Source organism: Camelus dromedarius, chromosome X (genome assembly GCF_036321535.1).
Source record: "Camelus dromedarius isolate mCamDro1 chromosome X, mCamDro1.pat, whole genome shotgun sequence".
NCBI lineage: Eukaryota > Metazoa > Chordata > Mammalia > Artiodactyla > Camelidae > Camelus > Camelus dromedarius.
Genome location: NC_087472.1, coordinates 100,081,104 through 100,102,203, shown reverse-complemented (window position 1 = coordinate 100,102,203; position 21,100 = coordinate 100,081,104). Strand labels below are relative to the sequence as shown.

Here is a 21,100-nt window from a genome sequence, read left to right as displayed (position 1 = left end):
TGGGCAGGGACCACGTATGTCTCATTCCCAGTTGGAGCTGTGGTACCTGGTACAGAGCTGAGCCTGCAGGAGATGCCCATCAGTATCTGTTGCATGAGTGAGTGAACAAATGTGTAGTCTAGAAGTGGAGTGAAGATGCCGTGCGCCCTCCCCTAAATATAAACCAACTCTCAGACATGGGATGTATGGACCAAGGGTGGGGTGGGGATGCTAATTTGAATTTCCCTGTCTTTAATTCTGATGCCCCAAGGCCCTCTGGATCTTGAAAAGTTGGGAAGAATTTGGAGGGGAAACAAAAGTGATGAAGGATTTGTAGAGAAGATGTGGGAGGTAGGATTAAAAATTTAAATATCGAGCCACTAAGAAGCGATGATTTAGGTTGTGTGTATATGAGGTGTTTGGGAGCGTGTAGGGGGGTGAGAGGGAGGGAGAAAGAAGGCAGTATTGACACAGTACTCCATAGAAGAGTGAAAAAGTAAGCCACTTTCTCAAGTCTTTCTCCCCAAAAGATGTCAACACATAGGTAGATATGTTTCCTATGAAGAGGAAAATAGGACGACTGAAACCAAACTTCCAGACTCAGCGGATATGAGAGAAGAGGCTCAAAGGAAGTGGCATTCTTTTTCTTCTACATGATGAGCCCTTAGGTAGGATCAGGGATGAGGTGAAAGTAGAAAGTATCCTAGGAAACCTGGACAAGGTTAATTCCTTGGTGTATCTGGGTGACGGTCCAAGGCCTTTGGCCCGAATTCCCAGCAAGGACAAGGCAATGTCATATATACAGAGAGATAAATAGATGGACAGACAGACAGACAGATATACACATACACATACACTGCCTGCAGAAGCATCAAGATTTTTCTACGATGACATTCACTTCAGTGTTTATGATGAAGAAGTGGAAACATAAATGTCGAGTATTCACAGGCGAGGACAGCAGGTAGCCATTCACCGTGATGTGATGGAAGAAAGTGTGATGACTGGGGGAAGGGGTGCCATGTAAGGGGGGAAAAGCAACTTTCAGAACAGTGCGCCCTATGTGATCCCATTTTTGAAGAAAGAATGGCTATACAGCAAGAGGTTAATAGTTCTTAGCTGTGGGGAGCAGGATTACAGGTAACTTTCTTCTTTATGCATTTTGTTGTTAACAATTTGGTACAACAGATGTATTACAGGTTTCTAATAAGAAAGGAAGTTATTCAAAAAGATCCAAATGAAAAACTTCTGCAGGTTATCCGGAGCCTTCTGACTGTTCTTTCCTGCCTGAGCAGGTGCTTCATATGTTAAAACCCAATCTCCTAAAGGTCTGTGCGGGGTTCCCCAGAGGGTGCTGAGGACAGCACTTTGAGAAAAAAAGGCTTGGCCACTGCCAGGCACCATATAGTGGCCGATTTTTTTTTTTTAAGTAAAATTCTGCTTTGTTTGCAGACTGAATCAGCTTTGCTCTCCTTTTCCACCAGAAAACATGACTTTTTTTCTTACCCATTTCCAGTTCAAACAAGAATCCCTCTGGAAGGAGAGAGAAAGGAAGTGGGATTAGGGCGTTCCCACTTCGCGGGCAGATACAGAAAGGATAAAAAGAAAGAAATACTGCTTGATTCCAGAAGACTCTCAGATCACTTCCGGTCAGTAGTGTAGCGCATGCCCTCCCTCTCCCCAGCGTGTCCTCATGTCAGCCACTTGCAGAAGAGTCCTTAGCTACAGGCTCTAATCCTTCCTGCTTTCCAGCTGTCAAGAAGCGAGGAGGCACTTACGGATGTGAGAGACTGTGACGGAGGCCGCCTCCCCGTGGCTTTTGGTCTGCTTGTGGTTGGGTGACTGAGTTTCTCAGTAGATGATACCACGGAGTCAAAACCTTCTAGGTCTAAAACAAAAGTAAAACAGATTTTTTAAAGAACAACAATAGGAGTGAGGGAAGGTTTTGATAACATGCCACATGCCCCTCTTTTCCTTAATAATCATGATTTGCATCTGGATTACACTTTGAAGTCTGTTTACATCCTTTGGTCATTCATATACGTGACTCAAACTGAATAACACAATCATTTCCTCCTCGGTTTAACAAGCTAACATGGCAGAAAGAGAAACATGATTTTTTCTTTCTCTCTTCGACAGCTATATTCATAAATCTTTAAAAGCTACAGAAAGAGCAGTAAAGGAGGAATCCTCTTCCTTCCACAAATCCAAGTCCATTTTGGTAGATAAAACATTCTTATGGTCGCAATACAATCAGCAGTTATCACAAGATACAACATCCTCGGGCAAGTGAATGCTGGTCGCTGATTCCAAAAGACAAGAGAGGGCAGCCTCCTCGGCTGGCTGTACCGCAACACTCTGACCATCACCCTACCGTTAGACTATTCACCCCCTGGAGGTGGAGGGCAAGCTTCTGTTTCCCCGGATGGCTCACAGAGTCCGACACCGTTCTGTTTCCAGAGGCATCACTCAGTGGGGACAATATCCTCTTCAGTCATCAGTCTGCTCATTCATTCACCCCATGATGAATGAGCAACTACTCTGCGCCACTCACGGAGTCAGATGCTGAGGCTACACCAGTGAGCACAGCAGAAACGAGCCTGCCCTCAGAGAGCTCCCATCTCTGTGACTGACGTCTCAGATGAACGTAGCATCGTTCAGTCAGGTCGGCGCTGCACCTGCCACGTGTCCAGCAGGAAGGCCTTTGCCTTTCCTTTGCCACCTCCTTCAACAAACGCTCAGGCCAACCTGGTTCTACAGCGTTCTGGGGATTTCCAAATCGAGTGTACACGTGTGTACAATGCACAAAGGAATGGCCAGCAGAAAAGGGCCGGCCCTCAGACTCATCATGGTGACGCCATCACTTCCTGACGGGTAGACTGTGTTTCATTCGCCATGCCAGGCACTGCCTTCCCAAACCATTTCATTCACTTTCCTAACAGAGCCCCAGTTTTGTTTCAGGACAATGCACCCAGCTGAAGCATGTTTGGTCTAAGCCAATGATGGCAATCCAGCTCCTCTTTGCCAATGACTGGTTTAGAGGTGGCTGTGTAGCCCAATTTGGGTGATTGAGAAATAAAAGGAATTCCACCGAGAGCCACTGAGAAAGAGATTTCCTCTGCCTAGAGTGAGGCAAGTGAGAAGAAGGCCATCCGTGTTGCTGCTTCTCCCTCCTTCCTGCTTGGGATGCTGCTGTGTAAGAATAGGCTGCCTGGAGCTGTGGCAGCCATCTTATGAGCAGGAGGGAAATGCTCTTGGAGATCTTGGGGATAGCAGAGCAGACCAACGGAAAGAGTTTAGGTGACTGAGCACCCCAATGAGCCACTCACCAACCCTGGAATGACCTAAGGCCCAGACTTCTCACCGTGTGAAATTAATAACCCCCCTGTTATTTCAGCTAATTTTAGCTTTATTTGGAGCTGAAAACATCTTAACTACCCTAACTGCAAATATGTTGGCTCAGGACAGAAAAGATAAAAACGATGTGTATGTTTTTCCCTCTATTTTGGGGCGAGCTCTTTTGTTGAGGATTATAAGTGGTCTGGCCGTGTGACAGCTTTATTCTATTAATGAACAGGCAGGTGTTGTCTGCAAACCACTTCCTTTAGTAGAATATGCAAAACCAAGGACAAGTCATTGGTCAGGACAGACCACTACATTACACCTGGGATTATATTACATGACTTTATTCTAAGCACCTGGTGACTAAATAATTACTCAATGTGACTCATCTTATTGGGGCAAAGCAACTGTAACAAAAGGTTAACACTCTGCAGAGACACAGCACAAGAAAAGTATCCGTGGCGCTCTGAGGCCAAGGAGGAGCCAATCAGCACCCAGCGCCAGAGTGCGGCACCTTGCCGGCGGGCTCAGTAGGGCTCAGGGAGGGCCGAGGTCCCTGCTGCTAGGCGGCTTCTCCAAAGCCTGCTCGCTGGCCTGACCCTCTCAGGGGCCTTCCCTTCTAGAGAACCTTACTTTCCTAAAAGATTCCCCTTCAGACCCCACCCCAGGACTCGCCTCTACCAACTCCACATTGTGTGAAATTGAGAGTCCCAATGACACATATGGATTGATGCCAGAAGCCATCATCCAACATCCCCCAATTAATCTTTAAAATCGCCTTTTTTCTGATTACAAAAGTAATACAGGCACAATGTATAATTTTTAAAAGCCATAAAATTGTAACAGCAAAACAAAGTCTACTATAATCTTACCAGACCGAGACTAACACTGTTAGTATTTTGGTCTATTTCCCTTCAGGCTTTTTTCTATAAATAGATAGCCTAGTTCACATTATCTGTAGGATTGCATTCTGCTGATTTTCCTTAACATTGTACGCGGTGACTCTCAAAATCCTTCATAAATATGTTGATTGTTGCAGAATCTTCTATTGCATTGCAATTCATGATTCAGTGAATCCCCTTTCTCTGGGCAATTAGTTTCCAAATCATTCCCCCACCCTCCGATTTTTTTTTTCTTACTAAGGAAAGTTCTGCACAAATATCCTTGCATACACTCTACAGACGATGAGTTTAGCAGGTTCTCCACGCGGCTCCCCAAAAGGGCCCTGGAGAAAGGGAATAAGGGACAGGACAGGGAGGTCTGCTGGCGGCGAGGTGGGGGTGAGGGGTGTGGAGGACCGGAGGAGCACACGGCCCCCAGGGGAGAGGAGCGAGGACACACAATTGAGAGACGCTGAGCAGGCAGCTGGGAGGAGGTGAAGGACAGGGCCAGTAAAGGTTCCAGTAAACGAGCCAGCACCGGGGGCCTTGGCTGGGCGCTGCCGGGGCTGAGAGGGACCACTTCGATCAAGGTTCCCACCTGGAAACTGAAGCAAGCTCTGAAGGCAAAACCCAAGCAGGCTGAAGCAATTAGAGAACAATTAATGGCCAGCTGACTCTGGTTCTCCACCTTGGCTGCAGAGGCGAGCCATCTGGGTGATTGAAAAACAAAAGGCTCCTGCCAGCCTGGCTCCCCTCCCGGGGCTGACAGAATGGGTCTGGGGCGCAGTCCAGGCACAGGTAGGTTCTCCGTCTCCCCAGGTTTATTAGGATGTTATTAGCAGCCATGTAGGGAAGCACTGCTCCAGCAGAGGCTGGGGGCTGCGGAGAGGCAGGGACAAGTCAGGACCCGACCACGTGGAGAAGGGGGTGCGGGGCGAGGGCCGCCGGTGAGCAGGGCCTTCCAGGGCCTGGGGGAGGCGCCGGGAGCAAGGCTCCTCACACAGGGGTCCTCTGCTGACCTGCTGGGTGGGCAACGGAAGTGATCAAAGTGGCAACCAGAGGTTTGGGTGACCACTGGTGACAAGTCAGAAACATGGCAGCTGGAGTGAGAAGGAGGTCCTCAAGGGGCCCTAGCCTGCAGGGAGGGGCGGGAGAGGGGAGCAGATGGGATGGCCTCAGAGTGTCTCCTAGTGTGCAGGGACAGACGAGGCCATACCCAGGAAACTTCTGCGGGACTCCATCTGTGCTCCCCCACCCCCTGTCCTGGGCCTACTGAAATAATGAAGTCTCCAGGCGAGTCGAGGGGTTGACAACGTGTGAGATCACAGTCTGTCCTAAGTCACACTGTCAAAACAACTTGGAGGCATGGTATCTGTCTCCCGCACCAAGGCTGTGAGCCCGGGAGGGTGGGGCCCCACCTCCCTGCTCTCAAAGTCCAGTGCCTTCCTGGGGAAAATGTGCTTAATGTTCTGTGAACAAAGGGACAAATGAACCAGCCAACGAATGAACTGACTATCTCAAGGAAGAACTCCGATCGCAGAGGTGTTGCTTACAGAGGTGGCCGCTAGCGGGCGGCAGCTGCGGGGCGGAAGGCCGCCTTCTGTTGGGCCCATTTCGTTTTCCTGGCTGAGGTCTGCACTTAAAAAAGCCGCGCAAGTTGAAGTCTGGCTACACTCAGCCAGCATCTCCGTGACAGATGGCCCAGGAGACACCTTGTCTCTGTCACTCAAGAGTAAAGGGAGGGCCGGAGTCCTGCAGGGGAGCTGCGCTCTTAAACTCATCATGGGGATTCAACGACGTCGAACTTTCTACAGTGGGAGCTCGTAAAAGAACTTTTGGGAAATGACAAAGCCCAACTGCCAGAAAGAAGACACACTGAGGATGAGGTCACTGGCCGAAAACGGAACCTCAAATCTTGAACTTCACCACACTTCTGCTTTCTGACAGTGCAGGGGGAAACTCTTCAGTACTGTAATGTACATTCTCAGGGACACAGAGCAGTGCTCTCATGACTGTGGCCGTGGTAGCTGAGATGAAGGCAGAATTTCCATGACTAACCCATTGTGGTGTGAAGAAAATGTCCCAATTTTCATGGTGGTTTTGAAATGAATCAGGCTGAAACTTGATATAAGCTTTCTCAGCCTGGCTGGGAATTTTTCCTCTTAATAAAAAATGATTCTAATGCCAATCCAAAACTCTTGAACTGGCAAATGTTGGGTATTTTTTAAAAGTTAGTTTCCTAAGGATGAGAGGCCCTTGGCTTTCTTGATACTTGGAAGACTAACCCTTCACAGACATATGGGGATAATTCGTGTTGGACGCAGAGTCGGCCTGGAAAGGCCTTTGACTCTTCATGGCACACGGAGGTGCCCATTTTCCATGAGTTTCAGTCACACCCTATTTAGTTCAATTACAAAATGTGGGCTTCTTTTCCATGGATGGGAAGGATGGTACCAGTGACCACAGGTGACCTAAAACACATCGACTGAAAACACAGAGGAGAGAGTCCAAAGTCTCAGATGGGCCAGCTGTCACCAAAGGAACAGTTTGTGAGCTCCTCAAAGGCTCTGTTTACTGTAGCTTGCTGCTTGGGCTGGAGAATGAGCTCAGGAGAGGAAGTTTCCTACATTTGAAGCCTGGCATCGTCACTCCCTCCCAGTATCTCTGTAAGCTAGCCCATCTCCTCCAAGTCCCTGTCAAGGATCATTAAGGCTGCTGGAACTTTTTGCCTGGAACTGCTGTAATGGATTTCTCACTCCGAGTCATGTACCACTCCACAGGCTGCCACCAGAGCACCTCTGTCCCTCGAGTGACTGCCTCTCCTCCCCTCCCCTCCCCCTTCCCTCCCTTCCCCTGGGGCCATCAAGGCTTGGCTTGGCAACTAAGACCTCTGCTAAGAATCCAGACTGTACCCTAAAGCTGACTTGGCTGCTCCCTAGGCGCTCATCACTCCAATCTCAGCAATTAGCACCCTGAACTAACAGCTTTGCTGACCTGTCTCCTCTACTAGCCAGGGAGGAAGCCGTGGCTTTTATCTCTGATTTTCCCAGGCCTAGCATCATTCTTGGCTTGCGGTGAGTGTTCAATAAATGATTATTAAATAAATGAACAACCAACCTTTTGGGGCTTCAGTTTTCCCACTGGAAAACAAAGGAGAGAATTACCTGAGCTGTGCAGGGTTATTCTTTTGTAAATGAGAGGTTATATGAAAATCCTTTCAAATCACACAGGTAGAATTTTGTTTTTCTACACCACTGACAGAGTTGTGGGATTTGGGAGCAGAGATCTAAGAGCAAGGCTGAATCTTTAAATACAAAAAAAAAAAAAAAAAAAAAAAAAAAACCAAAAAACAAAAACCAGCACAAAACCATGAACAATGTTTTTGTCTTTTTAGGATTTAAGATGAGAAAACCCTAAACCCCGAGGGCTGCAGGTACCTTCTCCACAATGAAGAAGCATCTCAAGGGAATCTGGGCAGAAGTAAATCTTGCCCTGCATGTCAACTATTTGCCTAGTGTGGAAAATCTGTGCAGACTACAAAGACGGGCCCATTAGTAGGGGTCAATGAACACCTGTGTTAGCTGAGTCACCAACTGAAAAATTCTCATTTGAGCAATGATTCAATTCTGCGCGAAATGAAGCCCTCCAGAATGTGTCAGGATAGAGCAGATCTGCTACTGTGTTTTCATTTATAAACCAGGTGTGAAGTTTTCAAGACACAAGGTGCTGAGAGTAAACAGGTCTGAGCTACCGTTCAGCTACCCTGCTCCTCCACACTTCACACGTGCATGCTCGTTTAGCACTCATGAAACCCCACGCCCTGCAGGCTACTCTATTCCGTAAAGGGAGAGGTGGGGGTCAGATATTAGACAGCTTGATCAAGGGCACAACCAGAAAGTGGCAGGGCCTGCATTCAGATTCATGCTTGTGGAATTCTGTCCACTGCAGAGCACTGGGCAGACAGCAGGAGACCTTCACCTTACTTCTCATCCAACCGAAAGTGAATTCTGAGAATTGTTTCTACATCAAGAACCAGAAAAGATGCCAGGAAATGAAGTTTTCATGTGTGTGAAGAAACCAATCTGTCCTCTGATAACAATCTATCCTCTGATAAACTGTATTTTTAAAAGGACTGAAAAGGGGGCCGGGTTTTTTAAAGAGCTCTTTGGCAAGAAGCGTAAGTTGTTAAGCCAGTTCAGGGACAATGTTGGGCTATTCAGTACAAACTAACTTTTACATGGAAACTTGTAGCTCAAGAATAAGAGATGGAGATATAGAGTTTATTTACTCATTTACTTAATCAAACATTATTAAGTATCTACTGTGTGCCAAGCAAAGTGAAACTTTTGCAAGTAAAAGGACAGCCACTCTGTATCAGTGCTATCCATTAAGACTAACTGTGATGATGGAAACCAGCTATATCTGTATCATCCAGTATGGTACCACTAGCCCCATGTGGCAACTGAGTACATGGAATATGGCTAAGTGCAATTATTTAAATTAAATTAAAATAGCCACATGGGACTAGTGGCAGTGAAGATCTCTAACGTGATCCTACATCACGCGATTTCTTCTCATATATGTTCAGTTCATTCATTCAGTACATATTTCCTAAGTGAGCAGTGTGAGCCAGGCTCTGGGCTAGGTACAGGGGAGGGGTGCGGGGGTGAACAAAACAGCCACGGTCCCTGCCCCACAGAGCTCAGAGCCCCCTGAGAAAGAATTTTACAGACACAATTACAAATTCTGCTAGCCATTACGAGAGAAAGGTAAAAGAGGAAATTAGCAGCGATAGCATGGTGACCTAATTTAGATCAGCAGAAGGGTTCGGGGAGGGGATGGGGCACGTCTAACAGAAGTCTAGCCCTAAGAAGAGCTTCACGTGCATCCGTAACAAGCAATGATAAGTGAGGGAAAGTAACGTTTCACTTCTGCATTGCTTTAAAAATTGCTCACTGCCGGCCCAAATTTGCTGTGCAAAATGATGTAGTAAATAATGTATGTACGGGAACTCTTAGTTATGCTGTTATTCACAGGGATGTTAATTGCCACAACCTTTTCGTAGTGCTGTTTGACAACACCTATCACGAAGTATAAATATTCACTTTCAGGTACTCCACTTCCAGAAATTAATCCATAGAAATGTTTGTGTAAGTGTAGAGTGACATTTGTGAGGCCAGTGGTGTTCAGACTGTTTACCAGTGTACCTCCCAAAATAATTTTCAAAGCCTATGTACCCCCCTCACACATCTTAAGTGGATGTCTAAAATTTTACACAAGTTTTAGTCACAAAGGATATAATTTCTGCTAAATTCTAAATGTTGCTATTTTAAAATAGAACTATTGCTCTCTTACATATATTCCATATAAATCTGAATACCACAGCAGTTTAACAACTGCCATCATCCATTTTTAAAAAATCATGAACAAGCTTTTCTTCAACAGTTGGAAATTCTGCACCATTCCTTCCCCTCTTAGAATTCCTATCTCCATCCTACTTCCACTGCTGAATTTACTCTAATGTAATAAATTTTATGCTTTTGTTAATTTTGTCCTCTGTTAATTATTTTTCATCTTTCTCTGCTATAAGAACATGTATATAAATTGGAAATGATAATTTTTTTATTTCCTGAAAAAATGGCTAAGTGTAAAAATTACTTTTTTTCTGGACTAAATTATCATTACAACTATTATTACTCTGCAGATGATCAAAACATGTATACATGCACTACACATTTTGATAAATAATTTAATAGCATAAAAAAGTAGGATTTCATTGGGCTTTTCCCCCAATCACTTCATGTACGTATGTGTGTGTGTGTGTGTGTGTATACATATATATATATATATATATATATGACTATTATCACCAGAATGACATGGTTTGGGATTAATTCTATTTCTGTTTTTCATTTTATAGATGTAGGTGCCAAGAAACTTTGTTAACATAAAAATAAGTAGAAGGAGGGGGAAGGCTATAGCTCAAGTGGTAGAGCACATGCTTAGCAAGCAGGAGGTCCTGGGTTCAATCCCCAGCACCTCCCCTAAAAATAAACAAACAAAACAAACCTAATTACTCTCCCTCAAAGAAATAAGTAGATGAGAATGGAAAGAATTTTGTTACCACAATGTCACTCAATTCTTTGAACTCCTTCTGAGTTATACATCCAAAGTCAGACAGTGGGCTAGCATCACCAAGAACTATTTTTAACAATCTGTCAATGAACAGCTCAGTGGGTACCTCCTTCAAAATTTTGTTGGAAGCAAAGAATTAGAAACCAACCGACTTGTAAATGGATTTTTTGGTCCAGTCAATATTGTCTTTCAATTTCTCAAGTCTAACACCAATCTCAGAATTGTTTCTGAGTTTGCACCAGGGGTTTTTATACCCCTGGAGTGGGCAAGAGATCGGTGTGCCATTTGAGGTGGTAGAGAGTGGATGGGAAAGGGGAGTTAGAAAGAAAAAGCAGCATGACACCAGGGCTCTCAGGAGATGAGTCTGAAGAAAGAGCGCATAAGAAGATGAGGCACTATTCATGGCCAGGTAAGTCTCTGTGGTCCCCAAGGTATAGGTGATCCTATTTGCAGATCACTGTCCAAGGGTGATCTTTGTAGTTTTGCTCCTAGTGAACTGATTACGGTAGAATCATACAATGGAATATTATGTAGTCTTTAAAAGTATAAGGTTGATGGATGTGACTTATGTGGAAAGATATGTGACATACATGATTTAGTACAAAAACAGAATTGTGGACTTGAATTGTATTATAACATGATCATATTTTTAAAACATCCATTCATCCATCCATCTAATCACAGAAAGACTTCTAAAAGTGTGTACAACAAATTAACAGCGATTATCTCAGGGAGACTCTGAGATACCAGGGTACTTTCACTTTCTAACTTCTCGTGTTCTTTCGTTTTTTTTTAAAGTGAGCACCTTTTCCCTTTGTAACTGGGGGTGGCGGTGGGTGGAGAGAAGCTCTCTAAAATAAAAAGACAACTGAGTAAATCACATATGAAACAATTTCCAATGCTGCAATCAAAATCTCAGTCAGCTGACTGATGTTATGTGTTCAAGAACTTTCCTAATTTTCAGTAACAGTAGTCATGATAAGAATGTAGGTTGATATCTAGTTCTCTCTATCTGAACTGCACTTATACCAACTACCATTCAGAAAGTGCCTGTTTTCTGTCAGCCACACCACACCACGATGTCTAAATTTTACAACCCTCTGAGGCCAGTGGGCATTACTAACTAACCCTGTCACATAGAAAAGGAAAATGGAGCTCAGAGTCACTCAACCTGGACTGCAGAGCTAGGAATTCAAATCCAAGTGCACCTATCAAAACCCCACGGTTTATCTAACACATCACCACTTCCCTGGCTGACCCTATGGGACTATCTTGCCCCTCTCTAAGGGTTTGCTCTAGGAACTCAAACTTATTTTGGACTGCAAACATCCTAGCCTTTTACATTTTTTTGTAAGAATCTGGGCCAGAAAAATCATAATAAGTATTCTTTAAAGGTGAATGAATAATTTTTTAAACCTTATAAAAAAGTTCTGCCAAAACTGTGACTGATACCTATAATTATTAATTACTTTAATTTCCATATGGCCAGCCAATCTCTTAAAAGCAAAAATCTTTAGGCCAAAGATAACCCTACATTAGACCTTAGAAAGGACCAAATTATCAATTCTAGGTTAAAGGAACTAACAGAACTAAGGGAACTGAGGTGAAGAGACAAATGGAAGGATAAGCTGTTTCATCCTACAGAGGGTTCAGAGGTTACCAAAAGAACAGTTTTCTCCACGTGCAGAAGACTCAGCTAAAAGAAGTAGAGTCAGAAAAATAAGACAGCAGGGCTGAACTCGGCCCCTTCGATCATTTCTTCCAAGCCCCTGGTTTAAGGATTAAAAAACCAAGATCCAAAGAGGTGTGACACCCTGCCGATGGCCACTTCAGCGGGATGTGCAACAGGCAGGCAGAGGCCACGTGTCCTTTTAGGAAGCAAGATGAACGGAACACTTCATCATTTTCAACCGCACTCTACTTAGAGACAAGAGGAGTGGTCAAAGAGGATAGAAAATGTTACTGTGAGTGTGAAACAGTAATATCCCAATGTCCAGAATTGCATGGACACTGAAATGATGCTGAGGACAAAACTCGAGGAGGAAATTCCTCCTGGCTGAAGCACAGCGCTCTTTCTCCCGCACTGGGAGAGGCAGGGGCCCCTAGCCTTGGGGGTAGGCATAGGACAGACGGTTGTTTTCCGGAGTCACCCCAAGAAGTGATACACACCCATGACAAAATGACCTCCAGTGCAAATAGTGCCAAGAAAAAGGTCAACATTGCGAGTCTCCCAGTAAGCCCAATGTGTTCAATTTTTAAATTGGAGGTTCTATCCTTTCTTCCAGGCGATGGCATTTGTTTTTTAAAATGGGCTTCATTGGTAAAATAAAAATGAGCAGTCCCACAAATCGAAAGCCTTTTGTGGGGGGGATTCAGGGTAAATGAGCCTGAGAAATTCCAAAGACGATGAACCACCTCCGGGGAAATGACTTGGGCCTGGGGAGGTGATGGGGGCGCCAGTATATGTTGACCCATCAGGAAGCTGAATAAAGAGCTTTTTTTGGTTTGAAATCAGGGTTCCCTATTAACTGACACCTCATCCTTAGCTTCTCACCACCAGATCCAATTCCCTTCTCCTGGGCCTCCCAAACTCACTGCGCAAGAGTTCATCACTTTTCTCATGTTATGAACCAAAGGTAGCGGGAGGCAGAGGGCGCCGAGGTCCCCAGACCAAGCCTCAGCAAGAGCCCATGGCTAGAAGTTTGATAACTCAACTTTCCTTGTTAATCAAGTGTAGTTTGTCTACACTGCTTTTTGCATGACAAAGGGTTACTGGAGCGTTTTCCAGCAGGTCCTGTCTCCCTGTGGATATTTACAAGTCAAACGGAAGCCATAGCTGGGCTCTGCCAATCCGTGAATCCACAGCCAGTGGGCGGAGGAGGGCATCGCAGGCCAAGTAGATGCCATATGCAATCTGAGAGTGGACTGTCACTTGTTCCTTTCTGGCTGCCACATTCATTTGCAGCTCAGAGGCCTCCGTGGGGCACACTGCAGATGTAACAAAGGTTACTGTATACGTCTCTTTGCTGTGGGAAGACTATTTGGAACCCACTGGGCATCCCTCTGCATTTGTATTCTCAAAGCTGAATCTGGTCTCAGTGTGGAGCAAAGGCACATGCATTTGAGACACTGGGCTGAATGATGAATGCCAGGGCCCTAAGAGGCAGGTGACCAAAATACCAGGGGGGGACACATTGCCTCTGCACACAGTTAAGCTTCTGGGGCTGGCCATCAGTCCACACAGCTAGCGGGCACTGTGACTTGCTCCAAGCCAAGAGCCATCTGAACGGATGCTTGCTGCCCACCCAAGTGACCCCCCACGTATCTCAGCGCTCACTTTTCCTCAGGATAGGCTGGTGGCCGCAGATGGCCTTGGCAGGATGGCACCGTTCGCTTGCTGTGCTTTAGAATAATTCACATCACCAAATACATCACTCCCAGGAGGTTATGCAACATTCATCATCGTCGTCCCACTTTGATTTGTTTAACCTCCACCTGTGTTTCGATAGTATTCATGAGACTTTTCCCACTGGCGCTTTGGATGTGGATTGCTTTTGTGCTTATTGGATGTGATGGGTAAAAGTAGTTTGTGGAACCCATAAAACTAAGCTCAAATCCAACCAGTGTGACAGGTTGCCAAAGGCCAGGACTGCCCTGTGGGGGGCAAGCAGGCAGAGGTGAGCACCTCAGTTTTGGTTTAAACCAACTTTTCCAATGGTGAAGGTCTGTCAGCAGACACCTTCCACTGGCACCTGGGATCAGAGTCTTGGAAGTGCTGAGAAGGACCATCAGCCCGTCTCCTCTAGGACTGTGAGGTGATTTTGAAACCAGTGCTGGTTGCCAGCTTGACCTCGTTTACTCAGCACAAACCTAGGCTGTGAGCCCTAAGAGTCTTAGGTGAGTGGTCAGGAACCAGGGGAAAGGGCACTGGAGGGGGAGGCTCAGGCATAGAACCTCTTCTGAGCCAAGGCCAAGTCCAGAGGTGCAGGGAGGAAACCAAAACTGGTCAGAGGGACTAACCCGGTTCAAGACCTGCCAGTTAGAAGCTCAACCTGTTTCATTTCCCTGGTGTAAAGTTTTTGACCATCAGCACAATCTCTTTTGCTTTTTGCCCTCACACTTGAGAAATGCATATTCCTTCTCAAATCATCCTGATATAAATTGAAGTTTGATCATGGCCGGTGTCCCTGGATAGGAGCCAGAGCTCCACACACGCACACCCCACAGCCTCATGTACAGATTTGATGGCGACACAGCAGGGACCACGGCTTCCTCTCCTCTGCACTGGTAATGCCAGCCACGTTCCTGATCCCAAAGGCCATGTCTGAAGGTCACTGGTAAAGAGACACTGTCTGTAAGAGCGAGCTGTGGCTCTCGAATGAAAGGTCTCACGTCAGAGCAACTAACCACAAGAGAGCCCAGAGGTGTGGCTCGTTCACATACATGCTCAGCCAGTAGTCCTTCTGGAACACTCCAAATGTCACTCCTGGGGTTCTTTAGGGCAGGCAGGACACAGTATATGTTGACCTATTAAACCTGAGAAATTGCTCAACAACCTGAAATGCTGCACCCTCCGAAAACTGGCTCTCCAGCTCCAGAAGGAGAACTTTAAAATATGAAAAAGGGGGATGGAAAAACCAACAGCCCAAAGCCAGGGAGCTAAGGCTTCCCCTAAAATCTGTCCAAGAAACCATAAGAAACAGTTTCTTATAGTAAAAGGCAGAAATTTCAAAATAAGTTAAAATTTTAATCACTTGGTTTATAGAGATCTGGTGTCATATTAACAAAAATCTTGTGCTACTGATCATGATTAAATTGCTTCATACTATATGTCTTAAAAAGCTTTACCATATTCTATTTTGGCATTGATTAATTTCACGTTTGTTGTTCTTTTATTTAATATCCATTTAAACATTGCATATTAAATCTTGGGAGAGTATCTAATCCCAAATATAATACCCTTTCTGTATGAAAATCAGATGCAAATTGTATTTTTTTTTTCTAGGGCAAGGAGAAAGAGGATGAGTGTTCTCTCAAAAGTCATGGCAACTTCCTTGGTCCGTGTTTAGGTGAAATATTTCAAATATATTGACTTTTTTGTATACAAAATTACCAGTTTCCAAAAGCTCTGAAAGCATTTTCAAACTATGTTTTATAGAGATTCTCAGGAAATTAGATGGCCCATTCCAGGACCATGAGGCTGTACTCAGTTGGTGGGGGGGGGGGGGCACATGGTCCCTGGCCCAGCTATTCCCAGTTCACCACTGGATTCCTGGTGCTGACTGGGCTTTCTCAACTTCGGGGTCGGATCAGTCTTTGCTGTGGGGGCTGCTCTGTGCACTGTGGGATGTTTAACAGCATCCCTGGTCTCCACCCACTAGATGCTAGTAGCAACCCCACTCCCACCTCCACCCCCATGTTGTGACAACCAAAGATGTCTCCGGACAGCACCAAATGTTCCCTGGGGAGAACCGCTGATAGAGACCAACCTCGTGCACTAGAAAATATGGGCTCATGGGTCAGGGAGAACTAGGTTCAAATCCAACTCTGCAAGTTACCAGCCAGTTAACCTTGCCCAAGTTACCTGGCTTTCTTTATTCTCTGTCCCTTCCTGAGAGGCATCACACCTCCCTCATGGGGGCTGGTGAGATGCGCGATGTATAAAATACATCAAACATCTAGCAGGCACCCAGTGACTCTTAGTTTGTTGTTTCCTTTCCCTTGCTCGCTCCCATTGCTATGATTTATCTCACCACTATAACCTCAGGACAACAGTAAAGGGAGATGAACAGAGGGAACATACGCCCTTCACTGCACTGGAGGAATGACCCCAGGACTAGGACATTGTGCACACAGCCATGTTACTCAGAAGAAACTATCACAAATTGTATCTCAAAGAGGAATCAAAGACGATGAAAGCATGTCCTATCCCGAAATATTCTTAGAAAACACTGCTAAGCCTTCCAAACACTTGGTGATTATTCTATCACCACAGCTGTAATGACGCTTATCAAAGCCCAGGTGAGCCTCAATTTAAGAAAACCGTGTAAAACAGTTATTTAACACATTGAGGGAACCTGTGTTACAAAAACGATTCCACTACAAGCTTTTAGAGAGCTTTCTTGACACATCTAAAACATAATCCTATTTATAAAAGACTGGTTTATAGACAACTCAGAAACAGCAGTATAATGGCTTTGAGTCTAAATAAACACAACTGTTTCATAAAGTGAGGCAAAGGGGCGCTTTTAATCCCATACTTAAAAGTTAGTGGTGTGTATCTCTTTTTTTGACATTGAGAGCTCAAAGTGAATGCCGAGAAAATTTCCATTAGCTCTTTTTTCAACAGCTTTATTGAAGTATCATTTTTATATCATAAAGTTCACCCATTTTAAGAGCACAACTTGATAATTTTTAGTATTTACAGAGCTGTGCAACCATCAGCCCAATCCAGTTTTAGGAACTTTCCAGCACCCCAAATCAGCTAGCTCTTACCAGCATTCCCAAGGCATAGGTAGAAAAGTGCTTTTCCATTTCCTGGTCTGAATGAACAGAGGCATCAGTGACAGGCCTGAGGAGAAGTTGAAGTATGCCTCCAAAGCTTTCAAACCAGTTCCATGTCGTAAGACCATCGACTGTAAAGCTAGCAACACTTGGCCCCCAAATTGACTACCATGTGAAGCGTGGGTCTGTGGGTCTGGCTGAAAGGGTGGAGGGCAAGCAGCTTCCTCAAGGGAACAGGGGTAAAGAGACAGAAATGGGAAAAGTCTGATGAGATTTGAACAGGATGGAAAACAACCGTCAAAACAAAGAGGGCAAGCAACTGGGGATGAGAAGGGCTTTTTCAAAGTCAATGAGTTGAAGCTTAGTTCCCAGGCTGCTTTGCACCTGGAGGCCCGTTGCTACGTGCTTTAGTGGGAAAGGAACAGAAAACCTCTGTCGCACAGAAGTCTCACAGTAAATCCCACCATGCCGTGGGAACAACAATATACTGCATAATGAAAGTAAACGTTACGGCACTTAACTTTGTGGCCTGTAATCTCCCATTCGATCGGAACAGAGGCTCTTTCGTCAGCAAGAGAAAACCGGACAATTTAATTTTCATTTCCATTCATGCGCAGGCCTGTGTTGGAGCTCGTCCACATCTCCTATTATGTTACTTGAAATATGGCCCCATAGTTTGATACAAACAGTATCTCAAACTGACATCAACAACTTAGTTTTGGACCAACTGATTTCATTCTAAATTATCTTGGGCTGACAGATGCTGGTAGCTGCCCACACGAGATCTGAAAAAGTCATGTTCTCTAATTTAATATTATAATAATTTAAAATTATAGCTTTATGAAGAGGAAACACAGATGTATTTATAGCTAACGATGATGATTTCTAAGGCTTTCAAGGCTGTATTCTGTTATGCACTGAAGCCCACATTTGGACAGCTTTAATTGTCTGAATCACTAACAAAACCTTCTGGTACAAATAATTTCCTTCTTGATTCAAAGCAATGAACAAATGCTACAAAAGCAGATATACCAAAGCAGCCCTGAAGAGAGCCAGCCCCCCGGCAATGTCCTAATCTTGACTGACAAACCTGCAAAGAACATTTCTGCATTTGGGCCTCAGACACTTTGCTTAAAATCCTCTCCACTGGCACCTGTGATGTTGCAAGAGCCCAACTTTCCCTTAGGTGCGGGCTTTGCACAGGGTTTGGTCCTCAGTTCTTGGTCCTTCTTTCTCTTTTCTCATGGTAAAGATTTTACTTCTCTTCCTGACTTTATCTCTTCTAAGCAAGCAACAACATTAATAACAAGCTTCTCTGTCTTTTGGCAGCTCACAAAGTGAATTTACACAATTCTGGAAGACAAGGTGAGGAAGCTGGTAGAGATGTTAGTATCTTTATAGGAATATATACTCTCTGACTTTTATATAGGAATATATATATTCTCTAATTTACACCAACTCTCTGAGCATATATATATGTAGCACTCAAACCCAGGTCTGCAGATACCAGCCCTGCATTCGTGTCTCCTGGAAGGTTCTAATCTCCACTGCAATCCCTGCCCATCTCTCCAGCCTCGGCCCTCCACCTTAAGTCCTCATCCGGCATTGACATGGAATGTCTGACCAATTTCAATGTCAACATGTTTAAATTCATTCTGTTCCCCCACCCCTAAACCAGTTCCTCCTCCAGACTTGCTTATTTCTACCTAAGTCATTTTCCCCCCACCAGTCATCCAACCTTAAAACCTCAGCGCTAACCAATCACTCTCCTCCTGCCCACTCCCAATCCCTCTGTTGCTAAGGACGAGTAATAATTCCCCTGCATCGCTGCTCCCACGTCTACCTCCTCTTTCACGATCCTCTTCTGAGCAGCTTCCTTCTGGCTCTCTCTCACTCCCTCTTACCCAAACTATCAAATACCCTGACCCCTTGATGCCCATCTTTCCTTCATCTGATTGGTCCCACAAAGCCCCATCAGTTATCACCTGAATTTTTAGACCTGATCATGTCACTGCAGTGTCAACCGTCAATGGCTCCCGCAGCCTACAGAATAAATTACAAATCCATCCCTCTCAAACTCAATCCAGTCTTGACTTACATTTCTAGGTCAGCACCCCACTCCATGCCAGCATGAACCCTCCACCGCAGCCAGGCTGACCCATGCTCAGTTGTCAGTGCTCCCCATGTGACTTCCCTGCCTGCCTCTGCCTCTACCGAAGAGACTCCAACTTCCAGATCCAGCTAAGTTTGTCCCCCTTCACGGAGCCCACCCTAAAATCCTGGGCACCAAGCAGCAGCCCCAACTCTGATCAGTATTACTTTCTACCACTCAGTTGGCATTTAGACAGACTGTCAGTGCGACACTGTCCACTTGCCATCTTTGGGGCCTCAAAGCCTCTGGAAGGCAGGGCCTGGGTAAGAGGGCCTTGGCATTCATTCAACCTTGCACTTGAATAGTAGTTACTCAAGTATTTAGTGGTTGCTTATGAGGCTGCCAATCACCATTTCTGGCAATGCAAATAATCTATACATTAAATTATTAATTTGAGGAATTATAGTCTTCTGAGATTAATGTCTTCTTGGCAAAATGAGAGTGAAGCAAACCTCGGCATCGCTTTCTGGGCTCCCAGGTACATACAGAGTATGAAAAGCTTCCGCAGATCAATGCCCACAGCGCTGCCAAACTAGCTTGTCAGACCGAAAAACCTGGGATTCACATTCTGGCGACAGTCACCTTAGTTATTGCTGGACCCAAAGAAAACAAGGCTCAAAGGCCAATGCTCATCACAAGCAAGCCACAACCGTGTGTATCCTGGAGGTGGGCGAACACCTCCCGTCCTGTGGGGGGCCTCGTGTTATCTTCAGTGATGCTTCGCCAATGGGCCAGCCCACCTTAAAGGGGGCTAAATGCTGAGGCACAGCAGTAAAACCAGAATTCAATGAGGCTCACTCTGACAATTCCTTCTAATTCCCAGCCAATCGCTGCTCTGGTCCTCTCTGCCCTTTAACCACGCCCAAAGCTACAGCAGGCTAGTGTTTGTATTATCGTTGCATTAGTCCAAGCTCTCAGAAGCTCCTGACCATGCCTCTCGACTGGGCTTCTCAAAGGCTAACTGAGGATGTAAAACAGCTTCTGGAACCAGGGCAAGCACTTTTGGTATTTACAGTCACAACAACACATCTGACTCCCAGGCGGTCATAAGATCTGATCAGAGACTGCAGCTCAGCAGTTGCAAAGATGCAACTCTATGAGCAGGTTCAGAAGAAAACAGCGCCCTCAAAAGAGTAAGCCCAAGTGACGAGAGTGCTCCTGTTAGGCACTCAAGCGCCTCTTAAAAGGCCTGCCAGCTGTGGGACATCTGTTTTTAAATTGAGCAGCCAGTGCAAATAATACTGGAATCTTCCATGTCAAATCAATCCCGATAATGACTGCCAGGGGTTAGGGAAGAGGAGGGGGGCAGGACGGAGGGAGGTGTGGTTAGTGGTCATAAAAAGGCAACATGGGGGATCCTAGCGGTGATGGAAATGTTCTGTTTCTTGATTGGGATGGTGGAGACACAAACCTACCCGTGACCAAACTGCCTAGAACTGCATGCACATGAGTTCTAGGACAGCCAGGGAGTCTGGGGGGCTGCAGCAACGTCAGTGTCCTTCTTGTGACCTTGCACTATTGTTTCATAAGATGCTACTCCTGTGGGAGACTGGGCAAAGGGTATGCGGATCTATCTGCCTTGTTTCTTACCACGCATGTGAATCTCTAATTATTTTGAAATGCAAAATTTAACATATAAAAGCCACCTCTGCTATGTAGAATATGAGAGAGTGCTAACTTATGACCATGGTGGGTCCAAACAAAAGATGGAAAGCTAAAAGAAATTTAGTCTCTGAATCTAGACCTCTTAAAAGGGCTGTCACCCAAGTCAGACCCATAGTGGCCTCGACCAGCACACAGCTGACCGCACACCACCCACGCACACCCCCGCTGAAGCCCTCTGACTTGTTTGCCCACAGACTCCAGCTGCCTTCCCACTTGTCACATGGTAGTATGCTGACCTTGGGAAAACTCACTCATGTTCCAAACTAAGTGGCAATTATCGCAAAGATCATTTTTAAGTCAAAGTCAAAACACTCAGTGCTGTGTCTACAGTGAGCCCGGCAATGCTGCATGTCCACCCATTCACCTTTTTACACTAAATACATAAATCACTGGAAAGTATGAATATAAGTGCTAATGCCCACTCTTCCAAAAGGTTTAGTCATCA

The 21,100-nt window shown here is 45.3% G+C and overlaps 1 protein-coding gene across 9 annotated transcripts in view; it reads right to left on the bottom strand.

The window, feature by feature from the left end:
- SH3KBP1 (SH3 domain containing kinase binding protein 1) overlaps positions 1–21,100 on the bottom strand; it is a 300,059-nt gene that overhangs the window by 11,687 nt on the left and 267,272 nt on the right. For all 9 annotated transcript variants that reach the window (XM_031445777.2, XM_031445773.2, XM_064483354.1 and 6 more), the window contains one exon: positions 1,755–1,864. In XM_031445777.2, the coding sequence (XP_031301637.1) occupies positions 1,755–1,864 (110 nt within the window). The remainder of the gene's footprint in view (positions 1–1,754; positions 1,865–21,100) is intronic.